The 13,208-nt window shown below is 41.3% G+C and overlaps 1 protein-coding gene across 1 annotated transcript in view; it reads left to right on the top strand.

Annotated features, from left to right (window-relative positions):
- vwa8 (von Willebrand factor A domain containing 8) overlaps positions 1–13,208 on the top strand; it is a 59,998-nt gene that overhangs the window by 1,255 nt on the left and 45,535 nt on the right. Inside the window, exons 2-13 of the mRNA XM_084023557.1 lie at positions 510–587; positions 700–830; positions 1,387–1,497; positions 7,709–7,876; positions 8,323–8,487; positions 8,700–8,749; positions 8,904–9,012; positions 9,102–9,206; positions 9,340–9,468; positions 10,502–10,636; positions 10,869–10,946; positions 12,844–13,004. Coding sequence (XP_083879683.1) covers positions 510–587; positions 700–830; positions 1,387–1,497; positions 7,709–7,876; positions 8,323–8,487; positions 8,700–8,749; positions 8,904–9,012; positions 9,102–9,206; positions 9,340–9,468; positions 10,502–10,636; positions 10,869–10,946; positions 12,844–13,004 — 1,420 coding nt within the window. The remainder of the gene's footprint in view (positions 1–509; positions 588–699; positions 831–1,386; positions 1,498–7,708; positions 7,877–8,322; positions 8,488–8,699; positions 8,750–8,903; positions 9,013–9,101; positions 9,207–9,339; positions 9,469–10,501; positions 10,637–10,868; positions 10,947–12,843; positions 13,005–13,208) is intronic.

The following is a 13,208-nucleotide window of genomic DNA, read 5'->3' as shown; positions in this document are numbered from 1 at the left end:
TACCACGACAAGTATGTCTGCTGTGAAAAACGCCTCTTACTGGAATTCAGCAATCAACTATTTTATTATTTGCACCTGTGATTGTTTTATTGTGACAAAATGTCTTCAGAGAAAAAGGCAAATTGTGCAGCACACCGAATACTTTTAATCCACCAACTGGATTAGAAGCTTCCTGAAGGAATAAAATATGTAGCAGCAGTGAGTTTGATCAAGGCGACAACCTCAATGGGTTTTTTTATTATATATTTTGCTTATCTCTCTGTATCCATTACAAATGCAAAAACTCTCATAACCAAAGATGATGGTTACATCAGAGGCACAAACCAGTGCTATTTGTGAGCTAGCAATACATTAACCACCTGTGTTTTCATGCTGTCACTGTGTCAAAGGTATAATCCATGGCTAACACCAAATAAAAGTTAAATATCAATAGAAACTGATATTGTACTGTCCTTATAATCTCTATTGTCTGTGAAAGACCTTGTCCTTGTTGACCCTGATGTTTGCAGGTGACACAGTGATGATTGGAGAGATCTCTTACAAACTCAAAACACCCCGGAATCCCGAACTTGTTCCTGTAAAACACAGTATGTAAATCTGATTTTTATACAAAATATATGTCTGTTTGAAATGAGAGGAAGATAGAGGCAACAGATGAAACAATAGTTAGTGAAACTTTATTTTGTTTGTTCTTTCTAGTTTCAGACTCCTTACCACAGACAGTGGCTCAGCACCTACGCTGGATTATGCAGAAAGACCTTTTGGGTCAGGATGTTTTTCTCATTGGTCCCCCAGGACCCCTAAGACGATCCATAGCGATGCAGTACCTTGTGAGTACACACAGACAAGATGACCAGACGTGAAATGACGGGTTGTTAACATTCTTATTTATTGAGGTAATCGCAAAATTATTACAAAGCTATGACAAACCTAATAACCCCAATGACACAATCTCAGATATAAATGAAAGAGTGTATCACTGCTAGTGGACACAATATATTGACAGTGTAAAGATTTCTATCAACAAATTGCCCCAAAAATAGGCTGTATGTGACATTTTTTAAATGTTTATATTATGGAATGAAAAACAAATAGGGAAGAAAATATCCCCTTAAAATGTAAACCATGTTGTGTATCTTATATCCCAATCATCATAGGGCTTTCCTTAGTAATATGCTATTACTTTTGACGTTTTAGATTTTAAATAGCTTGTTTTATCAATGTCTCACCCTTAGTTTGACTGCACATTTGTCATAACTGGACCCATGATATATGTTATTGTTGTTTCAGTTTGTGATGCAAATTGTTTTATTTTAGAACAGAAGCCTGGAAGTTTGCCATGTGGTTTAGCTGAAGCGCTGACGTTTTCCCCTTGTTGTTGACTAGGAGCTGACCAAACGGGAAGTAGAGTATGTGGCTCTGTCCAGGGACACCACAGAGACTGACCTGAAACAGAGGAGAGAGATTCGCTCAGGGACGGCCTTCTACATAGACCAGGTAAAAATACTCCGTCGGACCTATAACACTATCTAACAAGCAGGGGTAACCCAAGTTGGTGTAAAATCTGGTTTTCCATATAAATCAAGTTATTTTCACATTAGCATTGAAATTTTGGCACAATAACATACAAATGTGATTGTTATGTCCACTCATTATTGGTTTATTTGAGTGTGTATTTGAATGTACTCTACTATGTCTTTATGTGTTACCTCTTCAATAGACATGTCCTCTCCAGCATGTACCCTACCTCTCACATAATGGATGCTGGGTTTGACTCTATCACCATCTCCATTCTTTATTGTTCTTTCACGGGTGGCTGCTGACATATTTTCTAGAAGTAACGATTCAAAAACACTCATATGATGATGAGCATCACTCTCAGTCACACAATGATTTAGAGAAATCAATAAATTGGGTGCTAGTAGAGCCCAACATTTTCTTTTTTCATCTTTCATAATGTTTTTGTGTTTATATAGGATTAAAACAGACATTTAGAAGCAGAATAATCAGGTTCGGGCTGAATGCACTAAGACTGTGAAGAACTGATATGACCAACACAGAAAGCAAGTTGTCAATAATCAGACCATTTTCCTCCTCTACTGACTAGACTATAATTTCAGCTATGGGTGAGGCAGTGATTGAGCACGCCGTCTACTGTCTACTTCTCTGTGAATTACACAAACAGAAGGTGTTCACCAACCGTGACACACAAACCTGCATCACCACAATGGTGGTGTCCCTCACCATTCCATGCCACTTTTTGATCGATCAACTTTATGCAAATGAGCACCCCCACACTCTGTTCACTTTGTAAGTCCAGTAACCATGGAGACCAGCAGTTTCTCATTATCCAGGCTGGTTTCTCTAAGGATAACTTCCAGTTCTACGTTCATTTCTCATGGGTACAGCAAAACCGTTATGGACAAAAAACAGACAAACACAAAATCCAAATAGGCCTGATGATTAAAACCTGTCACCGGGCCTCAAGGAGCCAGCAGTGACAAATGATGATAAGCTAAGGTAATTAACATTTACTCAGTCATGTCATTATCCACAGCTAATTGGCACATGGCTTCATCTGTGTAAAAATAAATCCGTTGCATAACAGTTCAAACATAAACTCCATGGAAACAGGGTGATGTGTTTCACGTTTTAGTCTCAGCACATTTATCCTTTACACTCACAAACCTTGTCCTCTGGAGCAGGAAAACTCAGCTAATTAGTGCACTTCTTATAATTAGACTGAAGCTGGAAGGGTGCCACTCCACTTTCTTCAGTGGTATAATGATAACTGAAGAAATATTCATCATATGCAAGGTTTTACGTAATTTATTATTATTTTATATTCATTTTACTTGTCCCGGGCACGTTGGCAGCCCTCGTTGTTGGGCCCTGTACATGTATATGTAAATATTTCTCAGTGGATACATCACTGGTGCTTGATAAGTAAGTATAGTGAAAAAGACTGTATCTGTACTGCTTATTGTCCACCCAACACTGCACCTCAGCTGTTACTTCTCTAAGTAGCTTCTGATTTACTATAAGGTCCCAGTGCAGATTTCACATCAGGGCTGTCACCCTGCTGATGTGGCAGGTTTGTTTGGCTCTCGCTGATTTCTCTAATTTGATGGTTGTGTGGCTCACAGGGATTTTCCATTTTCTAAAATGAATGGCAGGCTTCCATAGGGGTAAAGCACTGACACTGCAATTTTATTAAAACCTTTGCTTGTGCGAAAAATTTTACCCACATATACCTCTCCAGAAAAACACAAATTCCCTTCACATTGAATACAATTGCCTGTATTCCCATGATTTTTACATTAAATAATTACACATTTTCTCTGTGATTAAAACTGTGGTTTCTGAAATGTATTTCTTATTCTTAACAAAAGGAAATTGCACACACAGTTAATGAGACTGAACGCCAGAAAACTCCTTTTTATTCTCTCTACATTGCATTACAGTCCAATTGTTGTGTGTTCTCCGTGCAGTGCGTTTTGTGGGTTGTAATGTCATTGTAACCCACATAATGAGACACTTTGCCTACAAATGTGCACCCTGGTTACATCTTGTACGATAGGCCCTTTTCCCAGCAGCCATTTTGACACGTCAAGCAGCTTAAACACAGGTGTAATTGATCAAATTAATTCTCAATATTTTAAGTTCTCTCCAGAGAGCCAGCATGCACAGTACCAGTCCAGGGCCCTAACCAGCCAAAATGGAACATACCACTATTAATGGTATTAGTCACACCAGTACTTGCCCTGCAATGACATGTCAAAATGGCAGCCCACAAAATAACAGACATGTTTTATTTCCATGACCATTCAGTTCTACCTGCATGTTTGATTGTTGTTTGAATCAGTAACCGTGTCCCAGTTCCATTCTACCCACCTTTTCTCTGCGTTCAGCATTTCATTCTCACTTGAAATGTCAAAAATAACAAGTTTGATTAGGTCTACCACTAAACAACATTTGCAACAATACTGACACACACATAATGAGACTTGCCTTTCTTGGACAGTGACAGAGAGGAAATAAGAAGCGAGAGCTTTTCCAAGCGATGACACCTCTGGAGAGAGAATCTTGAAAAGCAAACGTTTGTTATATTTTACAGTTTGTGCAGTTTGTTATGTTCCCGATTCATTACACTAGCTTCCATTACTCCAGAGAGCTGTATTACTGATGTAACCTAATAATCAAGCATGGCCTTCTTCCCAACCTTCTGTTCATATGTTCATTCAAACTGAAACCAATCCAATAGTTAAATCACCTGGGATGGGACGATATAGGGTTTCATTGTGGATGGCCATTAAGAAAAACACTCATAATAAGTTAATCATGCTGAATTTTCTTTATTGGGATAATCATCAATATTACCACAAGGTGTCTAGACCGCTATCACGGTAGAGAAGTGAAAAACAATTACAGGAATTACCATGGAAGAAAGAACAGACACACGTGTTTAGTATGTTTTGTATTTATTATTTATATTCAGGGACCATTTATATGTGATTTTTCACTGAAAACAATGTTAAAAAAAATAAGATACAATTATGTATATTCCAGTATGTTTTAGTCTTTTTTTAAGAGCTTTAAGCATATTTAGATGATCATTGAGATACTATCATGAATCACAACACAATTATTTAGGCCAGGATTATGGTGATGTAAAATGTACATATCATACCACACCTGGCTGATACAGAGTATCTATCAGATACCCCTGTTTGGAATTAACTGGGATCAATCATCAACAATATGGTTAAAATAAAGAGTTGATTCAACGGTAAACATTTTGATGCCTCAAAAAAAAAAAAAAATTGGTGCATACATATTGAATTGAATAGATCAGGCCCATTGTCACGATCCAGATCCAGTTATTTGAGTCAGTATTGGACCCGATAACTGCTATGGTTGCATCACTAGTTCCAAACGCTCTCAATGATCGAATTGTTTCATGTCTGTCTACTCGTCCTCATCCACCAATAACACAGTAAAGCTGTTCGATTTTCTACCAGCCAACCCCCTCCAGCTCCCTGAGGATCATCCATCTTCCACCTCATCAAAGTGAAAACAGGTGTCCATTGTTTCCATGGAAACAGCTCAAGAATAGATACAGCATTATTGGTGGCACTGATAGGTGTGAAGGAATTGCTTATTTCTGGTCTTCTCGGAGTGTCATGCCTTGGATTGAAATGTGGGCAGGGTGTGAGAGTTGGCATGTGCTGATTTATGAGTTGGAGTATTGGATCAAACTTGGAGATTAATTTGTCTGTGGGTTCTATTGGTGAGTAAATGCAGACATTACAGTATCTTACACTTATTCCGTGTGAGGGATTGAAGACGTGTACGGGTACAAATCAGTAAGCGGTTCTCTTTGAAAATGGTTTGCTATCGTAGGAGGTGTTTTGTGTTAACTAGAACATTCAAGTATTCCTCTGGGCCCTGTGCTGATTTGGAGCCCTAAATTCAGACTTAACGTGTCAGTCCCTGTGCATGCTCCCCTCCCCTCCCTCCACTTCACTCCCGGCCTCTTTAGTTCTGACTCTTTCTATTTTTTCCCCTTTTCTCCACCAGTCCAAGCCCCCAAGTTTGTATGGAGTCACATGGATGTAATCACATGCTTGTTGTATTTTTGCATCTCCAGTCACCTCACCTCTCTCCAGTTAGCAGGGTATTATGTAAAGCTATTTAACTCAGACCCACACTCTAAATACGTTTCTGTTGCAGTAATGAAAAGCATGCTGCCTCTATTAAAGCTGAATTTGAACTGAAACTAGCCTCAAGCCAAACAATAGTAACCTTTTGCTTTTTTAAATAAATGAATTGAGGTAATATCTTGTTCACATGTCGGGGCAAAAGCCTTTAGTGCTGTGTGCAAACCGAGCGGCAATGGTACTGAAAAATGAAGCAAATGAGGACGTGCCAAACACTGCAGTTCCTCAAATGGCCACCCCATAGCCCCCGGTGTTAAAATGCCCAATTTACTACAGCAGTAGCTGTAGCAATATATAATACCAAACAGCGTTGGCCTCTATAGCTAATATCCCTGTTCATGACAACTGTCCTATCGGAGCCAGCCACTTGAGCTTCACAATGACTCTTCACAAACCTGTGGGTGATGTCACAGAGACTACATCCATATGTTATACAGTCTATATGGTACAAACCTGTGGCATCTGAGGATCAAAATCAGGGAAAGAACAGCAAAAAAATCAACATATGCACAATAAATGGGGGCATCTAAAGCACAACAGAGTTATTTGATAATAGTCTGGAACTTGAGCGAGTGGGCCGAGAGAAAGAGGGCGTCACTGGCCGTTTCTCGTAAAATGATCACCATTAACCAGGTATTTGGGCCATTCAAATGGAACAGGGATGTCTGACAGCAGCAGACCTAAATGAATCGACCTTGTGCTTTCATGAAATCATGAAAAGTGTTTCTGGACAGAGACCTGCCAGCACCGGTGAACATCCCACTGTAGAAGTCATCAAGGACGGACGTGTGAAAGGCTGAGTATTTGCCTTAAAGCATGCTGTAAATAAGGATTGTTGTGTATCAGTTTACTAATGGTCCTCCTCAAAGGTGTTGAAACAAACATCCCAGTCCTAAAAAATGTTTTGGTTTTGTGCTTCCACACAGGTCCAGATTAAATCGGCGCCTACATAAATTAGATGCATTGGGTGCGGAAGCATTTAGCAAGTACACACAGGACATAATGGAATGACAATTACACTTTAACAGGCAATCCATGTTCCACGTCATCCCCAATCACTAGACCTGTAGAGCTGTCCCTCTTCATATTCCTACACACAATCCTTTCTTTATTCTGTTTATTCAACTCTCTATAATAATAATTCCCAACATTCTTTGCCAAATGTTTTATCAAAGCTTCTGGGGATCCGGCGGGATGTTTTTACACAGTTAGTGTGAGGCAGAGAACAAGGCTTGTCTGTGCTTTCCCCTGTCTCTCTCGCAGTCCTGCGTCACTTACATTTTTAACAATTATCTGATTATAGCGTTTGGTGCCGAAAATGGATCGAGAGTTAAATATAGAGCATCTGGTCCTCACTATAGTTTTATGGCTCTGTTTCCCACACAACCTGCCACGTATTTACATGTTAACCTAATTATATGGCCACTTGCTCTGCGGTGCACCCAGACAGCTAAAGTTTCCTGCCTCTTGACGTCAGACGTGCTTTTTGATTTCTGCAGAAATGTGCGTCTACACAAACATACACATTTACACACACACACACACACACACACACACACACAAACCAAGCAGAAGTAAGGTTTTTTATCCCACAGTCAGTGGTAGAAAATGGGCCCTTCCTAAAACGGTTTTGAAGTTTGGTTCGAGTCGTTTGGAGGATGTTCTGAACACAATAAACTGAGGACATCCTCAGGAAAGGCTTTATGGCGAGCTCATTTTGCCATTGGAGCAGTAAGAACTGATGCACAGTCGGATGGCTCTCTGTGTATCAATGCTTTCAGCGCAGTTAACATTTACACAGGGTCAGAGGTCTTGCTGGACAATGGAGCCGTAGAGTTGGCCTGAGGTTAATCCGATCCGAACGGTTTGGGAGTAGCCATAAAGTTAGCTATTTCCCGACACCAGCATCTTCCCCCTGCAGCTCTAATTATTTCTGGGGTATTGATTGTGTTTAATGAGTGTCGACTTCTTATGCGTTTGGTCCCCAGTGTGCTGTAAGGGCCGCGACACAAGGCCGAGTCCTGGTCCTGGAGGGGCTGGAGAAGGCGGAGAGAAACGTTCTGCCTGTCCTCAACAACCTGCTGGAGAACAGGGAGATGCAGCTGGAGGACGGACGCTTCCTCATGTCGGCTGAGCGTTATGACAAGCTGTTGCAGGTCAGAGCAGCACACTCGCCTACAAACAGCCGTTGATCTGTTATGTTCTCAATCAAAGCTTTCCTGTGTGGAAATTACACATAATGGTAATGACACAAAGACTTCTCTGTACCTGGGAGTTGCCATCTTTAAGAAAATATTTCTTTTTATTATTATAATATAATAATATAATTTGTGATCATAGCTGTTGTTTAATTTGTGTATCTATCTGAATCTTCACACTAAAGCAGAGAGTGTTCACACTACTCCCACAGTTCTCCTCTTGTGTTTGGAGGGGGACAAAATGCTGTCTCCATGAATAATGTGTGACAGACTATGTACTTGTTACGTGAAGCTGTGTACCTGCAAAAATGTGCATTTAAGATGAAATGTGTGAAATGGCAGGAACTTATGGAAGTAGAAGAGCATCTGAGTCTGAAGCTGTTTTGTAACTTGATGCATTGCAGGAACACACGAAAGAGGAGCTGGACAGCTGGAAGATCGTCCGTGTAAGTGAGGATTTTCGGGTCATCGCTCTCGGCCTTCCTGTACCCAAGTACAAGGGCAACCCGTTGGATCCTCCTCTCCGCTCTCGCTTCCAGGCCAGAGATGTCTATTACCTCCCGTTTAAGGTTAGTCTACGAATGAACAGATCATCTGACAACAACATTTCTGAATATCTCAATAATGAGAGGAAATGGCTTGTCTAAAATATTTTCGCAAAAGTTTCTGTTTCTGCTCTCACAGTGAACAGTTTTCAGCAATACATCTTTCAGCTTGAACTTCTGCCCCTAAGCCTTTTAACTTAGTGTAAATCCATATTGATGTCTGGTTTTCTTTTCAGGACCAGTTGGAGCTGTTGTACACAGTGGGAACAAACATTCCTGCAGACAGGTAAATAAAAAGAAAACATTTCTAGTATATGCCTTTTAAAATGATGATTCTGTCTTTGTCTCGTTCTTCTATTGTAGTCTTTGAAATCTCGGTAGTTATATATATATATATATTTAAAGTAATAAATTAATATTGGTTGTATCTTGTGTGTCAGAGTGTCCCAGCTGCTGTCACTAGCCACTACACTGTGCTCCCAGGAATCCTCCAACCTTGGCCTTCCTGACTTCCCTGTAGACAACCTGCTTCCTGCCCTCCATGTGTTGGTGAGAATCCAGGCCTTCCAAATCTTCCGTTTTAGAGAGGGATATAAAAAAATGTAAGGGATGCTAATGTATTTTCTTCATTGTTGCAGAATTCTTTCCCTACGCTGTCCTCTCAGCACCTGATCCAGAGACTTTACCCCTACAACAGCATCCTGGGCAAGGAGGGGCGCACCGCTGTGGAGGGTGTGCTTAGTGTAAGTAAAGATATTAACCACCAGTCAAATGTTACTATCACCTATGTGTGGTGTAACCTGATGTGCATGCTTGTTGTGAACCAAACAGAAGATGAGATACATTTTTCAAAGGTTCTGTGCCACTCTTTCTTAGAGATTTGAGCTTCTGGATGGTCGTCGTCAGCCGGCAACCAGTGCCATTTCCAGTGTGTCCAGGACAAGGGATCTCGAGGGCCATGCGGACGTCACATTATGTGTCGCGGACAAGGACACAACATTTCAGGTACCAGCATACAGGGGGGCTTTATCCTTATGTCGATTAGGGCTTTAAGGACATAAATACAGCTCCTGCTACCACTGTTCAAGGTGCCCTGTAGATGTTTCTTGTAAGTATTTTAAATCCTGCACTGTCTATATCCATGTTGCCCCCTACAGTGTCCTTCGTCACTGCCTTTGCTGGCTTGTTGCTGCGTCTCTTGGTGAACTGCTGTCACCTGTAGATCAGTGGAATAGTTTGAAACCATTGGCAGGAATATGTGTTTACAGCAACCATGCACAATGCTAGTGCAAGTGCTTCCTCATTCGTGTGCATGAGGCAAACAAACCAGGGACTCTCTTGTAAAAAATAACTTCCTCCATAGGGCTACTAAAGCCTTGTTCAACTACATGCTGTCTTGTAATTTGGACTGTTTATTACTTTATTATTTGCTTTTTTTCTATATAATTAGTTTAAATAATCCGACTGTCCCTATGAGTGTGACCACTTGGCCTTCATCAAATTATAAGCAGATGTTTCTGACAGAACAGTGAGTGAGTCATGCATTTCACAAAGATGTCCATTCTCCCGTGACAGGCCACACACAGACACACAGGCAGACAGAGCAGTAGCGACCTTCTTGCCTCTGACTGATGCTCTGAAGAGTGTCTTAAAGGAACGACTACATCAGTCTTTAATTCTTCTTCTTGGATGAAAAACAGTGTTTGTAAATGAGTCACCGTGTGGGATTTGGGAGAACAGAGCTATTCCAGTCTTCGAAGAATAGCGGTACTGATCCTCCAGCCAAACAAATGATTTCACTCTTCAAGTCTGTGAAGTTGTATTTTCTTAAGCGCAGCAATCATTATTTGCAGTGCTGTATATCTCATGGACTGTTAGATAAGATATTGTTGTTGGAACATTCACTGTATTTTGTTCCCAGCTGTGTGTCAGTGATGCTGATAAGTCTGTGAACCCATATTTAAAGGAATATTTATCCACAAATTCTATAGGATGACGAGGCCGTTGTTTTAATGGCTATTCTCTCATCAACCTTCAGGTTCCAGCAGGTGTCAAGGAGCTGCGTCCCCCCAACAGTAGCCCGGCCTTCATCAGTACACCGAGCCACTCCCAGCTGTTGGCTGAGATGATGCAGTCACACATGGTTAAGGACATATGTCTCATAGGAGCCAAGGTAGCTAACACATGATACACACCAGTGCAGTAGGCCTGCAAGAAGATATTGATATGCTTCATCGTGATATTACATTTTTTGTTACTGTATCGATTCTCAAAAACACTCAAAATATTGTTTTTACATACATATTCTAAGTTAAATTAAATATTTTACTTAATTATTGTAGGTAAACAGCCCAACAGCACAGTATGCATGGTGAATATGGACTTAATCAGCTTTTATTTTCTAGGGTTGTGGCAAGTCAGTGATTGCAAGAGAGTTTGCTGAGATGCTGGGTTACAGCATTGAGCCGGTCATGCTCTACCAGGTAAATAAAAACTGCTCTTCCAAAAGTCTGGAGCTATCTGCATTACGTGTCTACAGAGCATGTGATGAGTTTATCCTGTGAGAGAACATGTATCACTGGCTGGGTCTCAGTTTCTGTGGTGTCATGAAGATGTCCTGAAGGAGGCTAACCAGTAGGGAGGAGGGGCAAACCGTTTCCCTCAGTGGGGAAGGTGTAGTTTTATGAAAGAAATCCTTCACGGTCTACAGAATAATGTAGGTCATGGTTTGAAATGTGTTACACTAACATTAAGTTAGGTGGGCATACGTCTTGAAAATGTGAAGCCAGGAAGGTACAGTATAGAGGCATGGAGTGAGTTTACGAGGAGGACAGCAGTTTGGCTTGAAAGAGAACCACATCTGGCTTTCATTTTCTGGGCCTCAGGCCACCCGTCAGGCCAGAAACAAGACACTGATTTAAAGACAGAAAGCCAAGGAGGACAGCTACAAAACATATATCTATGCATTTGAAAGCTTTGGAAACCCTCTGTGTGTGTGTGTGTGTGTGTATGTGTGTATGTATGTGTGTGTGTGTGTGTGTGTGTGTGTGTGTGTGTGTGTGTGTGTGTGTGTGTGTGTGTGTGTGTGTGTGTGTGTGTGTGTGTGTGTGTGTGTGTGTGTGTGTGTGTGTGTGTGTGTGTGTGTGTGTGTGTGCACGTGATTGTGTAGTCATCCGGGTGATGATTGTGCAGGAAACGTGTGTGCTGAAGACTTATGCATCATGCTGCAGCTATTTTTAGCTTTGAGGTCAGGGGTTACTTGTGCTGCGGGAATTGTGGAATCTTTCGCCGGGCAATTCATCTCGTCAGCTCTGAAAATCCCATTTTTGGAAAACAGAGTGACATGCAAGGCTAGAGTTGAATAAAAAATACCTTATGAGTTGGTGTGTGTCCTTCACTGGACAAAACATAAAAGTAAAACAAAAGATATTTCCTTGTTATTTAATTATTATCTCAGAAAATGTTTATTATTTCGGAATAGCAATTTATTCTTGGTTACTGATGACAATTGCACAAGTGTAACATATTACAAACACATTATTATACGGATAGATATCACAGGAAAAAATGAGAGAATACCTGCCTTTCCCCCCACCTTACAGAAGCACAATACTGGTGTACTTTCACCCAGAGCCACAGCCACTTCCATTTGCCAGCCAACAGAAAAACATGCTTGAAAAGAAAAGGTGGAAAAGAGCACAGCTGAAGTGCGTGTTCCAATTTGAACGACTGCCGTATTTCTTGTGTCACACAAAGGCACAGTAAGAGCGATGTGTATGTGTCCTGGTAATCCAGCATTCATCATGTCAGCAGCCACCGCATTAATGATGCTTAGATTTATGATGTCAGAGGAGCTCAGACACATGAGCATCCATGACTTCCTCCTAGTCTTTGCCTGGCTGATCTCACTGTTCTCCTTCATGATGAATGTAAATATTGCGCCTGTTTTTTACTTAAAGTGAAATGTCTACTTGCTATGGAGCAGTTAGCAGATCAGTTATCACTGCCTGGAACAAATTGTCCAACTCCGCTTGTCTTCCCTCCTCCACCCTCCGTCTCTGCCATGACAGGGCAGCGTGATAGTGAATATGACTCTTCTCCACAGGCGTTTCTCCCCCCCGGACACAAATGTGCCATTAGCTGTTATCTGTAAAGCAGATCAGATTTAGCAGATCATGGGGGGGAAGAAAAAATAGAAACCTAGTGTGTCATTGCAAGACAATCCCAGCTCACTTTATCCAGTTCCACTGTGTGATATTAGACCCAGCAGCACACTGAACTGCTTCCAACGTTGCTCCCGATCCCTTCACCTCCCTTCACACTGTCGCTTGGTGTCCATTTCATTCCCTTCTTGCCATTTCCTTCCTCCCCGACTTCCAGGACATGACCGCCAGGGACCTTCTCCAGCAGAGGTATACTCTCCCTAACGGAGACACGGCGTGGAGGCCATCTCCACTGGTCACTGCTGCCATTGAGGGCAAGCTGCTGCTTCTGGATGGTATACACAGAGTCAACCTGGGAACCCTGACTGTGCTGTCCAGGTACTTTCAGGGATTATTTAAATATACAAATGCTTTGATATGATTTATTTTTGTATTCCGCCACTGCTGCTCAGTTTGAATCTATTCTACTTTATGTGTTTTTCTGTGTGGAAGCTATTGCTTTAAATAAAAAATACAGACAAACACACACACACATACACACACACACACACACTTCTCCGCTTATTCCACTGTGTCATGTGT

The sequence above is a fragment of the Eutrigla gurnardus genome (assembly GCF_963514095.1).
Source record: "Eutrigla gurnardus genome assembly, chromosome: 12".
Taxonomy (NCBI): domain Eukaryota; kingdom Metazoa; phylum Chordata; class Actinopteri; order Perciformes; family Triglidae; genus Eutrigla; species Eutrigla gurnardus.
The sequence above is the reverse complement of the archived record's forward strand: the minus strand, read 5'-3'. Positions and strand labels throughout refer to the sequence as shown.